A 19,714-nucleotide genomic window follows, 5' to 3' on the forward strand; every position below is an offset into this window, starting at 1 on the left:
CTTTCGCGGCTTCACTCTATCGCGGATTTTATATGTAAGCATATTTAAATATATATCGCGATGGAGGAGGGATTACTGTATATTTAAATATGCTTACATATAAAATCCGCGATAGAGTGAAGCCGCGAAAGGCGAAGTGCGATATAGCGAGGGATCACTGTATATATATATATATATATATATATATATATATATATATATATATATATATATATATTATGTCTGACCCTCTGAAACTACCTTTTACCCAACCCACAGAGCAACTAGAGCAAATTTGTTGGTTTGAAAAGGCAAATACTTCAAAAATATAATGTTAATAGAGACATTAATAAATGCTTACTGAATATTATAGCAACAATTTTTCATTTTATTTGTATTTTCTTTATATTTTCGGTTCCTTTTTGGAGAGGCATTGTAAAGAAAAATGTATCAAAGTAAAATAAAAAGAGAGACATTTTATTTGCCCAAAAGACAACCTAGCTACATGAACCATCCTTCTGAATTTTAAAAAAACATGCTTGCTATTGAATTTCTCTGAAAATTCACTCCTTGAGTTGTTTAAACTATAAAAATCTTGTGAACTGTTCTGACATATACTGTAACTGATATAAACCAACTACATGGTCCTCCCCTTTATCAAAAGCCAATGGAAAAACACATTGAGACTTTGTTTGTCACAACTGACATGGTGTAAATGTATTATGCACATAACCATGGTTTGAAAGGACGTTTTGGTGTTGGTAAAATCATGGAACAACAACACTTTCTATTGTAGGACCCAATCTTCTTCATAATTTTCTTTACCTGCTGTCCTCTCTGTAATTTTCTAGCACTAGATAGACATCTCATGACAAGGTGTTACAATCTCAGCAAACCCAAGTCTGAATATTTCACTGATTATTACACTTGCTTTCTTTATTTTCTCTTCTACAAGTTATTAAATGGGTAAATCATGACTTTTTATTTTCAAATGTTACAGGGTCTACCTGGTTTTGGGGCAGAAAACGGAGAAGATGGGGTAGTAGGTTTCCCAGGTGGAAGGGTGAGTAGCTGAACTGTACAGAGTTTCTGTTCTTTCCATATCTGGTGCAAATAATAATCTAGCCCTTTTTTTGCAGGGTGCACCAGGCATAGATGGTTTGCCAGGGATTCACGGAGCAAAGGTAATTTAACAGCATCATGCTCAATAAATCAGTGTAGCTTAACTTGATTTGTGACTGTAATGTGTTCGCATGAAACATGAAAGTAATTTCTCTTTCTCTTCAAGAGGAAAAGCATTTCAGTGACCTTCAGGTTTCTGTATTATAAAATTAATCAACAGGATTGGGGTACCTCCTTGGTAATCCCCATTTAATAGGTATGCATATTCCTCCAAATAAACAGAAAGTAACCAAAAGGTGTCAGTGTTTGTTGCTGTGGCGGCTCCTGCAGTGAGAATTGTCAATTCCACATGCAGGTTCTCGAATTAACTTCCTGTTTGGAGGTTTCAGCTGCAGTGGTTCTCCTGCTTGGAACTTTCTACTCTGAGTGGTGAAAGGGGAGGGGATGTCTGGAGGCGAATTACCCTTTTAAAAGAGCACTGAAGAAGCCCCCTAAGCTCATGTGGCTAACAGTAAATACATATTGTAATTTCCTGCTAGAGACAGCTACACTATACTTTAGTACAAGGGTTCTCAAAGTTGGTCCTGGGGGCCCACTGTGGCCGCAGGTTTCAGATTCCTAATCAGTGATAACACCTGATAACACTGGTATTTTTTACTTTTCTCTTATTTTACATTAAGAAAGCCCTGAGGCATTATTTTTACATTTATAAGACATTTACAAGTATTTCTGCTTTTGCTATAGATTTAAATGCTTAACTCTCGTTTGTTGCTTTCAGTATATTTTACCCTTTCTCTGTGCAGTTTTCCCCCTTCATTGTATCTTAATAATGACAAAAATGAGCAGAGCAGACACCCAGGCGATCAACACTGAATCGTGAAAGGCTGCAAACTACTTTAGCATCAAAGCCACTAATTAGTAAATAATGGATTAATTAAACAATTAGAACACCCGGAAAAATAGAATAAACATCAAGAATATTGTTAAAAAGAAAAAGAAATACATTTTCCCATATAACTGCTTAGTATATTTTCATAGTTTTGTTTTTTTTACCAAACTTAGTTTTCCAATTTCTATATTGTTCCCAAAACACAGAATCTGGGAAATAACAGTTCACATAATTAGCCAAGGAGTCCAATTAAAAACAGAAACTGGTTGGAACAAAAACCTGCAGCCACAGGGGGTCCCCAGGACCGATGTTGAGAACCCTGCTTTAGTATATATTTTGATAGCCCCTCAATAAAGTGCTGCTCAAAAACTAAAACAAATGGTTACTGAAATTTACACAGTCAAGGGATTTGTATTAGTTCTAAGTATTACAGTGGATTGATGTAGGTGGAAGCAGTACACCTCAATAAGGTTAAGTAAGACCAGCAGTGATATCCCAGTTGTCATAACCCTGGTGACAGTTACACAGGCCAGATTCTGGGAATCTTTCTTTCTTGTCCTCATATGTCTGTCACTTTGATCAGGTAATGTTTTCTTTCCAGCCAAAAGCCCAGTCTCAGGATTTCATTCACATTCCAAACATAACACATTCCTTCATTATATACCATTTAAAAATATATAGGAGTATCTTTTTATTGTCTGGATTGTGTTCTTGTTACATTGTGAAAAGGGTACAAAATTAAATAATCATCGATTGGTAGGGAGATATCCACTGCTTGGCTCTATTGTATGCCTATGGATAAACCCATTAAGTATTAATTATACATTGTTTTTCCAGTATCAAAATCTTGAGTTCAGTTTCTCAGAATTTTCTTTTTTTTACCTATTTTAGGGAATGGCTGGAACTGATGGTATCCCAGGACAACATGGATTTAAAGGACTGAAGGTGACTTAAATGGATTTTTATTTGATCTTTGTAAGTGGTTGTTAAGCAATTAGAAAATTGAGTGGCTATGTACCATTTTATTGAGTGCCTCTCAGATTCTAGTTGTCTGATTTTAGTTTAGCTTCTATAATAAAGCATCATCAATTACAGTAATAAATTGATTATCACCAATGCACTGTTTTTAATTAGTCTACGGTTTATGTATTGTTTTTCACAGTTTACTTTTTCCTTTAATAATGGGATTTTAGATTATAATTTAAGGAGTACTTAATAACAAAACATGTCTAATACTTGCAGAAATATGACAATTAAACTTAGCACATTATAATGACTTATATCTTGAATTTTATTAGGGTGCCAGAGGTGACACAGGACCCAAAGGAACAACAACTTTTATTCGAGTTGTCCCTTCCCAGATTAAAGGTATTTGTAATGTCACAATCCCTAGCTTCTTCCATAGATTGGAAACTGCATAGAATTAAAAAGGCTGAAATACGTTATTGTCATGTATTAGGGGCAATTGAAAGGACCGTCCAGCCTTAAAATGTGTCCTACATTGGTTCCATATTGTTATGAACCATTCTGTTGCATGCAGATTGACAATAATTGGTGTTGATGGGAGCACAGAGCAGAGTATACAAGATTTAGAAGAGGATTTCCTATCTATTGCTAACCTGGAAGGAGTAGATTTCTGTTGATTTACAGAAATTTATCATACAAACATCTGCCCAGTAATAACACAGAAAGTTAAGCAGTGCCTTTAAGAGCTGCCTTTATATGGTGTGGCCATTTTGACTTCCAGAGAAATGATGCTATAGTTGAGTCTAGCTGATAATGTAGATTCAACTGGCTAAAGTAAGATGTTTGATGTTTTCCATTGTATTATTGGAGTTGTGCTTAAGGAAATGTTTAAATTTCCTCACGATAATTATTTCAAGGAATTTAAACTCTGATAAAATCAGCCCGAATTCACTGGAAAAAAGCACACCGTTATTCAAGTTAATTTTGTTTAATGCCAATGGCATGGGTGAATATGTGTCAGAGATATAAAGCACAATATCATCAGCATGAAGAGATATTTTTAAATTGTTTAAGCCCTTCCCTTATGATTCAGGAGTATAAATTTAAAGGACAACCCATATTAGATTAGGCGTGGTTTATGGGTTTATTATCTGGTGCATTATGGGTTCATGCTTGTGATGTTCACGCCCCTAATTTTTTCACCATCATTTAACCTTTGGAGTCCTGGAAAACATAATTCTTATGTCCGTGGACTGCACTTTGGGATTAGGAGTGACACTCTGTTATGTTATCTGATGTTTCCTTAATTTTTTTTGGACTTGACAAATTTGCCTTTAGTTTATGCTAATTTTTATATAGGTTTTGATTTTGAACTCTTATTTCTGTATGTGCTAAAAACACTCTGGTTCATTTAAAAAGAGTTAATCAGTCACAATTATATCTTGTGTAAAATTGTGTAAAATATACCCAGGAAAAAATGCACTCTGTATTGCTAGGTCACATGCCTTGTGATTGTCTTGCATTAAAAAATTTTGGACGAACATTAAATCTCCTGGATAGCCTTGGATCAGCAATCACTCTAATTGCTTTGGAATACTGCTAAATAGGAGAAAAGTAAGCTCTGAAAATTACTTGCATGAAGACTTATTTTGGTCAACCAGAAGAATTCTAATCCATCCTCAATAACTCAATGAGAAAGTGAGAAATATTCTACATTACATCAAATTATGAAAAATGAAATACTCTTGATAACGATGCACTCAGAACTTGGAAAGAACTCATTAATGAGTTCAACAAAGAACCAATTTATTTGGGTCTCTGTAGTTGTAAAGCTCTCTAATTTGGCTATGAGGTGAATGCTGTGTTTCATGAATTGTGGCCAAAGTTTACTATTTTATTTACTATGTTATTTTCATTATAGTGATTGAGTTATGTTCTGTTTATAAATAAAAGTGATTCAGTTTAAAAAAAGGTATGTGTAATGTGCCACAGTGTGCCCCAGAAGTACTGTGGCACTACAGGTAAAAAAAAGAAAAAACTCTGCAGTGGTTAAGTAAGAGGATAAGAAAAGAAGCTGAAAAGGTGTAGAAGACTAATAATACTAATGCTAATCGTAGGCTATATGGGAGCATGAGTGTAACCATTAAAAAGAATATTAGAGAAACTACAAGCAGTTAGAAAGGAATAAAACAGATAAGGCAACAGGTGTCCCAAAGTGATTCTCTCAGTATTTTAGTAGTAAAAGAGTAGTGAAGGAGGAGGTGAGGTGTTTCAGAAACAGTAAAGGGGAAATAAAATATGCAAAGAGTAAAATACAAGGTGAGACAGAAAAATAACCAGACTGGGCTTGGGGCTTTCCTGGAAAACCGTCTGGAGGTCAGCTGAATGTGAATCATAGAATTATATCCCCTCCTACATGCCCTCTCAAACCGCCGACCGGCTAGGTATATCCTGAGAATAGCCCAGTCAGTATTTGCACAACAATCGCTACACGAGTTGCTGTGACAATGTCGGGTGAAAAAAGCGAACACCGAGACAAGATAAGCACGTGGTGCTTTTTCCGTAAAGCAGTTTTTGACTGACAAAAACATTCCTGTCCTCGATCATCCTCCCTATTTGCCCGATTTAGTTCCGTGTGATTTTTACTTGATCCCGAAAATCAAAAGTGACCTGAAGGGGACGTATTTTTCTTCAATGGATGAAGTGAAGACAGAAACAGCAAGTCTGTTAAAGACCCTCAAGCAAGAAGTCTTCCAGCACTGTTTCAATCAATTGAAGATACGTATGGAGGAGTGTAGAGATCAGGAGTATATAGAAGGTGACAATGTTTAGAATGCTGTAATTCATCAATAAATATTTTTTTTTTACCAATCCAGTTATTTTTGTGTCTCACCTCGTAGCTGATGCTCTAATCTTGCATTTTTCGGAGGTCTTCACATGTGAGGAAGTAGATAACCTCGCAGCAACAACAGGGGCTACTAAGGAGGTATTGAGTAATTCGGAAATTGTAGAGGGATAAGTGCTGATTAGGCTAAAAGCAAACAAATAAGCAGGACCAGATAATTTTTTTTCTCAAGTGCTTAAGAAAGTTTGAAAGTATATAAACACTTGATGCATATTTTAGGACATCACTGCGCACTGGAGAAATTCCAGGGAATTAGAAAATGGCAAATATGAAACCATTATATAAAATGCTGATTAAGCAGATCCAAGCAACTAGAGGCTAGTAAGCTTAATATGCATCTTAGATAATTAATGGAAGGAATTATTAAACCTACGATTGAGCAAAACACAGAAAGTAACAACAGTTTTAGTGAGCAGTCAGCATGGGTTCAAATGGGAGAGGTCATGTTTTACTAATATGCTGGAATTCTATGGGGAAGCAATAAAAGGATACAATTAAAATGGGGAATATGGTGTTATTTACCTTGTCTTTCAGAAAGCATTTGATAAGGTCCCAAATGAAACGTTAGGAATCAAACTGAAACAAGTCAGAGTTCAGGGTGTGGTGTGTAGATGGGTAAAGAACTGGCTAAAACACATGTATCATCCTAGAAGATTATCTGAATCTTTGTTAGGAATAAATAAGTACAGTGTTTGCTCAAAAATTATTTATTTTACATATAGACATTTTTTCTTTTCCGTTTATTGGTGGCAGAGTGCTTGAAGGGCACTATTTAAAAGAATAAATTAAACAACTTTAACCTGTGTCCTGCATCCGTCTGTTGGAAAAAGGGGACAACAGTGCCACCTAGTGTCCACTCATTGACACTGGATTTACTATATGCAGCCACTCCCCATTGCACAAGGTAAAGTGTAATTTAGTAGACCTGATTGTGTTCTGAAACTAATGTGCTTCGTGGTTAACCCATTGTATAGCATTTCAAAGACTTCAGCATTGTAAATGCAAAGCCTTCCTTTATGTTTAACATTTGCTTTGAATTACCAAAATATTGTGAATTAAAATGAATCCCCCTGAACTAAGATTCAGATTCCACCAATTTTACGTAAAGGTTTTTTCGACTTTCACTGGGAACACTCTTCCAAAGTACAGTATTTTGCATGGTGCTGGAAGAAATTAGTCAGGCAAAGTCTTCAAGGAAGTTTATTTTAGTTTTAATTTCAAAGGTGAGTTAGGGGTGTATACATTCACAACTGCACGTATCTTGTGAAACAACAAATTCTGTGGACCACTTAAATTTTGGAGTCAAAATAATTATATATTCATGACAATAAAAAATGTCACTCATTTTTTTCCCTTTATTTGTCTTACTATCTATGTCTCACTAAAACTTGAAGAAAAAACACATTTTCTTAACAGAGTTCATGTCCAACATGTATTTTTAATTTCTTTCATGTATTTACCTTTACAGTATAAAGTAGGGTGAAGCAACCACAGTTCCATAAGGGGAATGGGGGAGGGGATGCTTTTAATCAGTCTGCTTAGATAGTGCTGAAGAAAATGTAGGTATTGTATACATGTCTGCATTCCATAGTAATGCATAGTAATCCAAACATTTATTGTGGTTGCTGCAGTCTGCCTGAATTGAGAAACCTGAGAAAGGGGAAACTTGAACGGAGTCTCTGTAGGTGCTAATGAGAATTCAGTGAGACTGAGTAGACCCCCGTGACCCTGTGTTCAGATTCAGCGGGTTGGAAAATGGATGGATAGATGGATGAGTTCAACTTTTTCTCTAAAAATGATTCTGGTATTTACACATATGAAGAGTACAAGCATCTGTGATTGCAAACTTGATCATCAGTGACATCTACGGGCCAAGCTGAGTAACTACACCCAATAATGTTTGTAATATTTCAGCTGTGACACAAAAAAATAAAGACCAAACTAAAAAGGAACCACAAAAAGTATGCAGAATTCTTGCACACCTTCCAGCCCAATAAAGCAAGAAGAAACATGTATAATCGTTCCGAAATTACTCCTTAGCAATAATTAGTGCTACTTTTGTCTGTGCCTTGGGACATGACCTTCAGAGAGGCAACATCAGTTGACAATAGTTCAGGTGACTCAGCAACTTTCAGGTAGAGTCCTTCAGTGGCGCATCATTTTAGGAATCACCTTAGTGAGTATAGAAAGGAAATGGCCTCCAGGATTTGGAATTATTTGGTAACTATGATCCCTCAAAGGTTTATTTACATGAGAACGAATTATTTTCCTCCCTACCACTGCCCACTGGACTGTACTATATTTATGTTACCAGGATTAATATTTTGATTTCTAAACACTTTGAAGTGGTTTGCCCCTGCCAATTATGAAAGGCGTTACTCTGTATAAATACTAGCTAAAATGGTTAAGCATCATCATGCATTTTATGTTATTTTTAATAAAGGTGAAGCAGGAGATGTTGGTGTTGAAGGAGAAAGGGGAGCCAAGGGAAACAGAGGTGACTCAGGCGAGGCTGGTCCAGCTGGCTATCCTGGTATACCTGCAAGCACAGGTGGTAAGTTACCCATCAAAGACCAATGTGTTTATACTGCTGTGACACTGAAGAGGTTGGTTTATTATTTGCTGGTAAGGGAATGACCGAAGTAGCTAGTGCTGTTGACTAGAAACATAACACATCTCAGTGACTTCAACTCTGTGTCTATGAATTCTGAGAAAGGTTAGTAGTGGTCATGTGTATAGTTTTATACCGAGATTCCTTAAATCCATGCCAATTTTAGATTAGTTTTGCCAAAAGCCTTGCAGGAATAGTGGTAGTTTTGACAAAGATCAGGTGTGACAGAGAAAGAAAAGGGTAGAATTGATGCTGTAGGTGAGACAGAAACACTTTTTAAAGTTTGCAAAGTGGGCAAGTTACTGCAGAATGGTGAGGATGCAGAGAGGAGAGTTGGTGAATTTAAAGTTTAAATACTTGGGATCAACAGTACAGAGTAATGAGGATTGTGAAAGAGAGGTGAAAAAGAGAGTGCAGGCAGGGTGGAGTGGGTGGAGAAGTGTGTCAGGAGTGATTTGTGACAGACGGATATCAGCAAGAGTGAAGGTCTACAGGACGGTAGTGAGACTAGCTATGTTATATGGGCTGGAGACGGTGGCACTGAGAGAAGACATGCAGGTGATGGGTGTAACGAAACAAGATGCAGAGGACAGGTAGATATGGAAAAAGACGATCCATTGTGGCAACCCCTAACAGCAGCAGCCGAAAAAAGAAATAGTGCTCGAGTGAATACTAAGAAACATTACTAAGAAAGTAAATCAAATGATCATTATTTTACATACCTCCACTAAAACATACACCATCACCCAATGTTTTGAAAAATGAACCTAACATTATAGTGTTAAGTATTACAACTGAGCAGGACAAAAAACAATGAAAATGCAAAGAGTGCACTATTGACAAATACCAGGAGGAGCCTATCATATACTTGATAGCAATTGAAGAATAAGGGACTGTATAAGCTCTCCAACAGTGTAAAACCAGGATAAAGCAGAACAGGATGAAATGATCAAGTTAGCAAACAAACAAAGTTGTTATAGTGTAGGGTATAGTAGTGAAAGTATTATCTTAATAAATAACATGGATTGTTAAAACATCTAGGCACAGCAGTTACAGAGGTTGGCAAAAGATACCAGCCTTTAGTTTGAATATCATGTAAAATAGAGACTCATAAAAGAAGCCTAGGAACAGAGTTCCATAGACTAGATCTTAAAAAGAAGAATGAGTGTTTTTGAAAATGGTATAATGGGTTGTGATGCAATAAGTAGATTTGCTTTAGAGGTTCTTAGCTGTCAGGTTTAAATACCATTGCCAGAAATTAAGAGTGGTAGCTGAAGTGAGGAGGAGGAGGATCTCACACCTAAATAACAAAATAATAAAGTTGCTTACTGAGCATTTACAAAGCAGGAGTAGAAAGCCAAACCAAACCAGGAGTTCGCACCACTTAAAAATAAATTATTAAAACACAAAGTAACTCAGTTTTAGTGACGGCCTTCATGCTCTTAAATTGCAATGCAGCAAACGTACAGCATTCTTGAACACCATGGGCCAGACAGTGTTAAAAGGTCTATAAATAAACTCTTTCCTGGCCCAATTAATAGATGAAAAAAGAAATAATCCTTGTGTACCATTAAGAACAGTTATGAACTTGACAAAAGGAAGTTCCGAACTGTCATGCAAAATTCTTACAAACATTATCAGTACAAATTATGTTAACTTCATTAATGATGACATTGATAATTAAAGTTTCAGATTGCAAAGTAATCTTGCAAACTAAGTATTGCAGTGTCAAACTCCATTTTCCTTTGCACAATACCACTTGAGTAATTTTAACCCTTGTGTGGTATTCATATTTTTTTACTCAGCTGGTATTTAGGGGTCTGGTACGCCCACAGAGTTTTTGGGTTTTTAAAATAATAAAAACCAGAGGAAATCCATGCAGACACATGGAGAACATGCAAAACCCGGGAAGTGAACCCAGGTCTCCTTACTGCGAGGCAGCAGTGCTACCACTGTGCCACTAAAATGATGTCTAAGACCATCAGAGCAGAGACTGTCTTTGCCATACTGGATTGATTTTGGAAAGAAGCCACATACACAGAGCTATTTATTGTGTCCCTTCTTATATATGCTCTATGAAGAAAATGAGCCAAGGACATTGAATCTCAGGTTGAAAAAAAAGTTGTTATTCTTTCAGGAATGGGTCCCACATACCCACACAAGGGTTAAATGTACAGTATAACCGAACAGAAAGTCTTAACTTTAATGACTAAAATGAATCCTGCTACCTGTCCTATAAAAACAATCCCAACAAAACTTGTGAGAAGCTTTCACTACTCTGTCAGCATCCACTCTTTCCTCATGACCTAAAAGTCCAGTTATAAGATGTTCGTTGAAAAAAATGCTTAGCCCATATATGCTTAATAATTGTATACCTATTTTAAATTTACCCTTTCATCCAAAATATTTGAACAGGTAGTCCCAACACAGCTTTACTTTTGCTTTTTTTACTTTTTTACTTTTTACTTATGCATTATAGAGTACTTCAGATATTCCAGTCAAGCTTTCACACCAGTCACAACACAGAAACGGTACTGTCTTATGTTAGAAATTATCTTTTGATGAAGGAAATGCTGCAGTTATTATTTTGTTAGATTTATGCACTTCTTTTGACATCACTGGCCGCTCTATTCTGTTAATTAGGCTTTAAAATTACATTGGTCTTTCAAGTGCCATTCTTGTATAGTGTAGTTCGTATTTGTCAAATCAGTGTCTAGAAGTGTGATAATAATACTCCAAAGCTGCATGTGTGATTTTTGGATGGATAAGAGTATCTGAAATTAGATATAGTGTCCCACTCAGACCATTATTGTTTTTACTTTACGTGCTACTGCCAAGACTTGTCATTACAAAATATTGTATTGTTTTTCACTTGTATAGAAATGATATTTATCTAAACCTTTCTTTAACATTACAGGGTGTTTCTCCTATTGTTTCCTTTGTTAATTGTACCAGTGAGTTAAAAGGATTGATAGATAGCCCTTCTCTATTCTGTTTCTCAATATCCTACAATAGCAGTTTGCACAGCTCCTATAGTACCAAGCAATTATTACAGACCATAGGAGAAACACCCAAGATACTGGAAACCTTGGAATCGAAGAATGAATAGATTAAGTCTTCTTATTAGACAATCCAGAGCAAAATTCTATAATACAATTAACCAGAAATGTGAAGGTGCCTGACTTGCTATTATAACGACCATGGAGCGCCTGTAAACTTGTTTCGACACTCTGAGCCTGTACTCAGTGAATAGCCCTGAACAGACAACATCGACTTGATTTGAGGCATATAAATAAGTATTCTGATATGTTACAGTTAACAACTTAATAAGTCATTAATAGAATGTTAGAAATGATTAGCTATCTCACTGGAAGTGAGTGTAGAAGACACTATTGATGTGGTCACATTGTTTTGTTAAGTTCAAGATTCTGTCAGCAGCATTCTGAACTTATTATTACCTGTTGATGCCTTATACAAGAAGACTTTTAAATAGAATAGTAAAACTCTGTATAGATAGATAGATAAATAGTTTTGTTGCTAATCTCACATAATTCTACTGATTGTTAATGCACTTCATAATGTTTTATATCCCCTAGGGAGACATGGTAAACCAGGTCTTCCTGGTCCACCAGGAAAGCATGGCGATACTGGTGACACTGGAGCTCCCGGATCTGGTGTTCCTATTCCTGGGCTTCCTGGAAATGATGGCCTTCCTGGTAACCCTGGTCTTCCAGGAAAAAAAGGACAAAGTAAGTCGACCTATTAAGCCTTATATTGAAATTAACAACACAATAACATAAACAAGATCCATCACATTATAAAGGAGAAATGAATAACCTATGTTAAATATCCATGATCTCCATGTGCCTTAGGAGCAGAATAGAATTTTGATATTCATTTGACACACCCAATTACATGTGGTCCTAGATATACAATATATATATATATATATATATATATATATATATATATATATATATATATATATATATATATATATAATATAGTATAGTTTATATTTATAATATATATAGTGACGTGTGAATCACTGTCTTGCACCCCAAAACAAGAGGCTGAGTCTCAGTACTTTAGCAAACCTGCTTTATTCAACTTGAAACAGGAACAGCATGGTCATTTATTGTAGCATGATCTACCGCTGTCCTATACACATACACAGCTGTCAGGCAGTGTCGGGGCCAGATCAGTGGCCAAGTTATACTATTCCCTGCAATTATAATGTTCTTTGCATCAACCATTGACAACAGGCGCTTATAGTGCAACTGTAATCAGCTTGGAGTTGCTTCTGTGGCAAGCCGCTGCAGTGCTGTGAGCCTGCGGTGGCCCCGGCAACGGATAAGCAGTCTTCCACAGACACGGTGATAATTCTTTGGGACAGTCTTAAGTATTTTTTTTTTCTTACCAGGGGCGAATATTATTAGTTTCCTTCAGCTACTTACAGTTGGAACATTTTAAATACAGTACTTGGAGGTGAAGCATCTCCTTCAGGTATATAAAAAAATGTGCTTCATTCTGTTAAGTTGTGACTTGGCTCCATCAGTTAATTTTCAGTTGTTCTTATATTCCCTCTTTTTTTAACTTCAAAAAGCACTTAATGCTAATCCTTGATTGGTATTTTAAACTTAATGACAATATGCAGCTGGACAACAGTGCTGTATTTTTTCAAAAACTCAAGGCTAAGCACTTATAAAAAAAAGTTTAATCAAGTTTATCTCAGATTTTTGTCACATATAATACACACCAAGTCCGCTGAATAGCTGCATGATATTTTTCCATATTTCAGACTGCACTCATTTGACCAAGAGTACCCCTTGTCCATCTCTCTTCTAATCACGCTTGATCCAAAAAGGGGAAAATGTCCCCATACTTTAAATGCTGTCTTTAAAAAGGTTAAACTAGAAGCCAAGATCATAAACGTTGGGAAACTGCTCTAAGAAAAACACTGTAATCCAACAAGACAATGAAATTGCTATCGTAAAGTGGTTGAGGAAAAATATAATGCAGCAGCTGCTATATATGATGACATGCTACTTTTATCTATGCTTTTATTTAAACTTTGTGAGGACTGATAAAATTGTCTGAAGAAGCTCACTGGCTGATGGCAATTGTAGTCTTCACTTCAGAATTTGCACAAGGTTGCAGATAAGATGAAGGCATTGGGGGAATATATATTAATTCTTTCAGGGCTGATGTCGACTTTTGTCAAAAGGAGGAGCTGACAATAGCAATCAACTGCCAACTGTGACAAAACCAACTATTATGTTTTAGTTGGAGTCTTGTTGCTAGAAAGAAAGTTAGCTTTGTTGGCTTTGACTGAGATTTCCTGCACTCCCATGAGTAGCAAGGCACAAACATTGGCAAAAATGGCCCTGACACCTGGCGAGATTGATTTTGATACAAGTGATCGAAGATGATTGTGAGGTTCCGGCTTCAGCTGATTGGTCCCCAGCTAATCGTGGTGTTGAACAGGTTCAAGTAGCTGACACGCCTATGGCACTGTTTGCCTGGGAGGACTGCCACTTAACCATGACAAGAGGTAGAAACCAGATTGCAATGCACTGTGACAGTGACCGCTGTTGCTGCCCTAGCCATGAAAAGACAGCCTGGCAGCAAGTCTGCCACACATTCTTGGCAAACTGGCAGTCACAGCATGCAACAACAGATGTTTTATGTTGATGTCTGTGTGACGCAACTGCTTTTCAGAAACTATGCTTTTTGGAAAAAATATTCAGCCCTCAAAGAGTTAAATACCTTTCTTACTGGATCAGTGATGCAAAATTGACCACTTTCATAGCCACAGTGCCTGCGAAACACTTGGTGAATGTGTCTTCTTCGAGATTTGCCAAACTTTGCTTCTTTCACTTGTCTTCTGCAGATCGGTTTCATTTGCATAAACCTGCACGCCCAATCTTTTTGTGCAATCACAGTGAGCTCTGTGGTGAAACTTGGGGTGCAGAAACATTATTAACAATAAATGCCAACAAATAAAATTGTGTCAGCTAATTTGTTTTTTTTTTTACATCACCAATTTTCAATCAAATCAATCACGGCATTTTTGAGATTTTTGGATTATTTTGCTTTCCTATTGTGGGAGGTGTTTATCCCTAAATATTGATATAATGAAATGTTCGTTCTTAATGGATACCTAATAATAATAATAATTCTTTACATTTATATAGCATGTTTCTCATTACTACCTTAGATATACCATCCAGTCAAATTTCAGTTTTTTTAGCTAAACGGGAAATATTTTTTTTGGTAATGAGTGAGTACATTTCTGTCAGTCAGTGAACTTTGCATTATAGGTAGATTGTATCACTCCCTGATGATTTTTTCCAAGCGTCACAAAGGATCAGTAGAGAGATAAAGAGAGGGAAATAGAGAGTACATTATTTGACCCAAGGGGAAAATGTAGGGGTTACACAGTCAGCTTGAAACAGGAATAAATGTAGCTATCCTATAGTTTACTGTTCACTGTTCTAGTTACCACACTACACCTGCCTAATACCTTCTCAAGTATTAGAACAGAGACTTATCAGGTGAGAAGAACTAAACATTTCCATTGACTCAGATAAATAAATGTGACTTTTTCAAACAGAATTTTAGATGACTAATCTTTATGCTTTTAGAATATCCTAAAGTTGATTTTTTGAATAGCTGTGAAAGCGTAAATTCCTGCTAGAGTTCACCTATGTTGGAGATGTGCCTAGAATGGCTGTCAAATTAGCCTAAAAATTAGGTTTGAATATTCCATTTAAAAATAAGTGAATATTTGAATATATTAGGACTTAGGTTAATGATTCTTGACGTTATACATGTACATTTGCATTTTTATATATACTTTATCATTATGGTAATGGCTACACAGTCAGAACAAACGCCAGCAGGTAAAAAAAAAAAAAAGTCCTAGTGGTACTCGGGCAACTGATATTTAAATACACGTCACAATATGTTTGCAGTGCAGAGACGCCAGCTGAATGCTACAAGAGCCTCTCAACACCGTCTTGAAGTTAAAGAGCAGGCAAGAGGCAGGCAGATTTGAGGTGTCCAATGGGCAACAGCAGGGCACTGTTAATATCATGGCATTCAGAATGAAATGATTATGTGTGGACTTACCCAGAAGAACAGGTCCTGCATGGCTTATGGGATCATCTTGATATCAAGCCAGGGTCCACACAATCTGTGAGTGAAGGAAAAGATGGAACTCTGGAGAGAGCAACATAAAATTGTCTGTGACTGAAAACTGGGTTTGGTAGATACAGGCGTATCTTTTTGAAAGTTTGGCCCTGTGTCTTATTAATTGTCATTGCAAAGGCCAATCTAACAGGAAATTGTCTGCGTGTAAAAGTAAAAGGCAAATTTGAATCTGATGGGGTCAGGGATATCCGGGGAATAAGGACAGTTTGTGAGGTAGGAGCTGCGATAGTTTTACACTCCAGTACATTGTGGTGAATGCTGGTAACAGTCAGTCTAGTGCCATTACTGAGACTTCTTGCTGTCATGAAGTTTCTGAGAAGCATGACGACTGAACCAATTTTAATTTTGAGTTTATGCGGAGTTATGCCAGTGGGAGTAAGACTGCCAAGAAATTCTTCGGGGAATGAAGGACGTTCTCGGAAGTGAATGGTGATAGTAGCTGGAAGTATTTGGGACATCGCCACAATTTCTGCCTTGCCACCATAAACTCTGGAAGTATTCATGTAGTCAGCGTATTGTTGAGCAGACTGTATGACTATGCTTCCGTGACTAAGAACAACGGACAGCACATCGCCGAAGTTATCGCAATGTTGGCAAACAAAGGTTACAGCCATGTTGCGAAATTCGAGAGCAACAGTTTCATCGATGACATTTTTCCAGAAATATCCGACTGATAGAAAGAAACAGTTACCTGATGCAGGAATTTCTATAACCTTGAAAGAAGAATTGTTTCCATGAAATACATGTGAAGCGGTGGCCATGTTAGGAAAATGAACAGTCAACGTGGCTCAGAGGTGCATGTGGACTGTAGCACAGACCAAAGCGACTCAGGATGTGTTTGGTGAGGAGTTGGGGGCGGGCACATGAGCAGGCAGTGTGCATGCCTCGAGAGCGACGGTGGACACGGGAGGAGGGTTAGAGTTGGCGGGCGGGGCTCTGTCGTGCGTGCATACCCCATGGTCGGGCAACTTGGTCTTTTATATATATAGATTGAATTTACTTACAGTGTCAATCAATGCTTACGTTTGCTCTGGCTGGTTCATTGGTTTACACATCAGATAACTTTGAAAACAAAAGTCTGCCTTTATTTTGTTCTTGTTCTTCTTATATCTTTAAGTTTAGCTCTTATTCTTGACATTTCTGTGTATGTAACAATTGTGCAGTCTTCTTGTTCACTGGACATCTCATCTCTTAGTCATCTTTCAGTACATTTTGTGTATTACATTTTTGTCTCTGTTGTTCACTTGACCTTTAGCTGGTTTCCTGATATGCCTGAACAGTTTCTGACATTTATTAGCCCTTTATGCTATTTCTTTAAGATGAATGTCTAATTACCCTGAAATTATTCTCTCATACAACTCTTGCCAATGAACTTAAGCAGGAAGAGAATGATAGAGAGAGATAGAGAATACAAAACTGTGTGTAACACAGGTGCCAGGCCCACAGCATTTCAGTGTGAGATAAATTATTTTGACTTTTTCCAGCTGTGAGAATCAGGTTTTGTATCTTTTTAAGGTGTTCTTTGGTTACTAACTGATTTATCAGAAATGCTTACACGGTGGCACAGTGGGTGTTCTCCCCGTGTCTGCGTGGGTTTCCTCCGGGTGCTCTGGTTTCCTCCCACAGTCCAACGACATGCAGGTTAGGTGCATTGGCGATCCTAAATTGTCCCTAGTGTGTGTGCTTGGTGTGTGTGTGCCCTGCGGTGGGCTGGCGCCCTGCCCGGGGTTTGTTTCCTGCCTTGTGCCCAGTGTTGGCTGGGATTGGCTTCAGCAGACCCCCGCGACCCTGTAGTTAGGATATAGCGGGTTGGAAAATGGATGGATGGATGGAAGAAGTGGTGTGAATTGTATCAACCACTGTTTGAGTGATTGGATTTATCAGTCTATGGGAAATGGCAATAGGGATTAGAGGTTCAGCACTTTGTCTTATTCTGACATCTGTATTGGAAGACACTTTGGAATGGTGGGTCTACTGATGTATTAATGCCCTATCAATATGACTAGTACGCAGGCATATTTTACTATATTATATGCATGTCATATGTTTAAAAATCTTGCTTGATGCAGGATAGTGTATCTTTTATCAAAATGTACATAGTATACTTTATATAGTTTTTGCACCAGCTTAATGCCTTGTGTTTCCAACAGCTTCTAAAGGAACGGGATCTCCAGGAGAACGAGGTGCACCTGGCCGCACTGGAGAGAGAGGCTTTAAAGGTAGAGTGCCTGAGTCACTATTGTACACCATGCATCCTCAAAGCATGCCTAAGAAAAGCATACAGAGTTACAATACAAAGGAGCCAAATATTACAAGATAGACCACAACAGGACTTATGGAAATTGTGAGATCCAAGGGCAACTCTTTATTAAGATGATATGGCTAAGAAACCCACTGGCTTTAGCAGTCAATTCAGTGTATCCTAAACATAAATTTCTAATATGAGCAGCCTTGCATTATAGTGCTACTACGTTGTCCTGCTTTCTCTGTTTCCTCCACTAGGAGACCATGGTGAATGTGCATGTGAACAGCTGAAGCCAGGAGAACCTGGTGAGATTGGACGACCTGGCCCAAAGGGACTTCCAGGCAGGACTGGAGAACAGGGCCAGCGTGGGGATCCTGGTGGCCCAGGATCAGAAGGAGAAAGAGGGACTCAGGTAAGGAAACCCAAATAAAAAAAAAAGGTTCCACATACCCACAAATACATTTAGGTCAGTGAAATACACCCTACTTCTTTAAACTGTTCATCAGTGTTGTAGGATTATCTGGTTTTCTTTTATTTCATTTGTAGTCTAACCAGTTATTTACAAAAAAGAAAAACAAAAGCAATAAAACAACCTCTCAATTTCACTTCATCTTTGAACTCTTGTAAAACAGACTGTAAGCAATAAACAGCCTTTACAATTGTGCTAGCTGTGACATGAGTTCAACAGAAAATCTACTCGATCTACATTGTTTATAACTTTTATAGTATAATAATATTATGCTGCTAGTTGTGTAAAATTCAACTTTAGGTTTATTGTCATATACATAGTACAATGAGATTCTTACTTGCTTGTCACTTCAGAGCAGTTGACAAAACAATACCAACAGACACAGACGCACAAAAAGTATAAAGTATGCAACATAAATATATACTGTTATATACACTATACATAGCATACTTTCAAGTATTTGTTTATATGTATAACAGTCAGTTCATTTTATCCTAAGTATAAATGAAATTTCTCATTTGATTAACCTGCCAGTTGATTAACCTTATGACTTACGAAGAGAGCCTGTCCCTGATTCTACTGGTGTGAGTTCCAATGACATTGTAATGTTTGCCATATTGGAGGAAAGCGGAGGTCTTTAATAATAATACTTGTTACCTTTCTATGGCAGCAAGTATTGTGTATGTCTAGAATAGAAGGCAGATGACTGCCAGTAAAGTACTATGCTGCCCTCACCACCCTCTGCAGTGCTTTACTTTCTTGAGCTAAGCATGTCCTGTACCAGGATGTGAAGCAGTCAGTGAAAATGCACTCTGCTGTGTGTTTAGATGTAGGAAAAACCATCTGGACAACAGCAAGTGAGAAATCACTGGCGTCAGGAGTGAGATTTTCAACCTCACTACAGCTGATAGTCAGTATGTAAGTTGGTTCACAAATGTAGAAAAAGAAATGACAGGTATGAGCAAACTTTGCCAAACAAAGTTTCTAGTACGTACCTCCTGAAATACTGTATGCTTCTTACTGTGATTTGAATTCAGGTATCTACCTTTGCCTTATGATTGGCACAAATTTAAGCTTCGATGTAAAGAAAAGTTGCTGCAAAAATTTGGGCATCGTCCAAAGTCTAACAATACAGAATGATCATAGGCATAAGAAAGCTCAGTTTAAACCAACTTGCAGGTTATTCTTAGCAACTTTTTTTTATACAAGTTCTGAATACAAAGTCTGTTAATAGACTTGATTCAACTAGCATGGCTGCAGTTTATAACACTGGTGAATAGATAGCATACTGAATAAAACTTTATTTACTGAAC

General features: G+C 37.2%; 1 protein-coding gene across 3 annotated transcripts in view; it reads left to right on the forward strand.

The window, feature by feature from the left end:
• The window catches only part of col4a2 (collagen, type IV, alpha 2), a 266,524-nt gene that overhangs the window by 157,344 nt on the left and 89,466 nt on the right, over window positions 1–19,714 (forward strand). For all 3 annotated transcript variants that reach the window (XM_051926298.1, XM_028799203.2, XM_051926299.1), the window contains exons 15-22: window positions 980–1,042; window positions 1,119–1,163; window positions 2,882–2,935; window positions 3,289–3,358; window positions 8,305–8,415; window positions 12,069–12,221; window positions 17,838–17,906; window positions 18,190–18,344. In XM_051926298.1, coding sequence (XP_051782258.1) covers window positions 980–1,042; window positions 1,119–1,163; window positions 2,882–2,935; window positions 3,289–3,358; window positions 8,305–8,415; window positions 12,069–12,221; window positions 17,838–17,906; window positions 18,190–18,344 — 720 coding nt within the window. The remainder of the gene's footprint in view (window positions 1–979; window positions 1,043–1,118; window positions 1,164–2,881; window positions 2,936–3,288; window positions 3,359–8,304; window positions 8,416–12,068; window positions 12,222–17,837; window positions 17,907–18,189; window positions 18,345–19,714) is intronic.

The sequence above is a fragment of the Erpetoichthys calabaricus genome, chromosome 4 (assembly GCF_900747795.2).
Source record: "Erpetoichthys calabaricus chromosome 4, fErpCal1.3, whole genome shotgun sequence".
In the NCBI taxonomy this organism is placed as follows: Eukaryota; Metazoa; Chordata; class Cladistia; order Polypteriformes; family Polypteridae; genus Erpetoichthys; species Erpetoichthys calabaricus.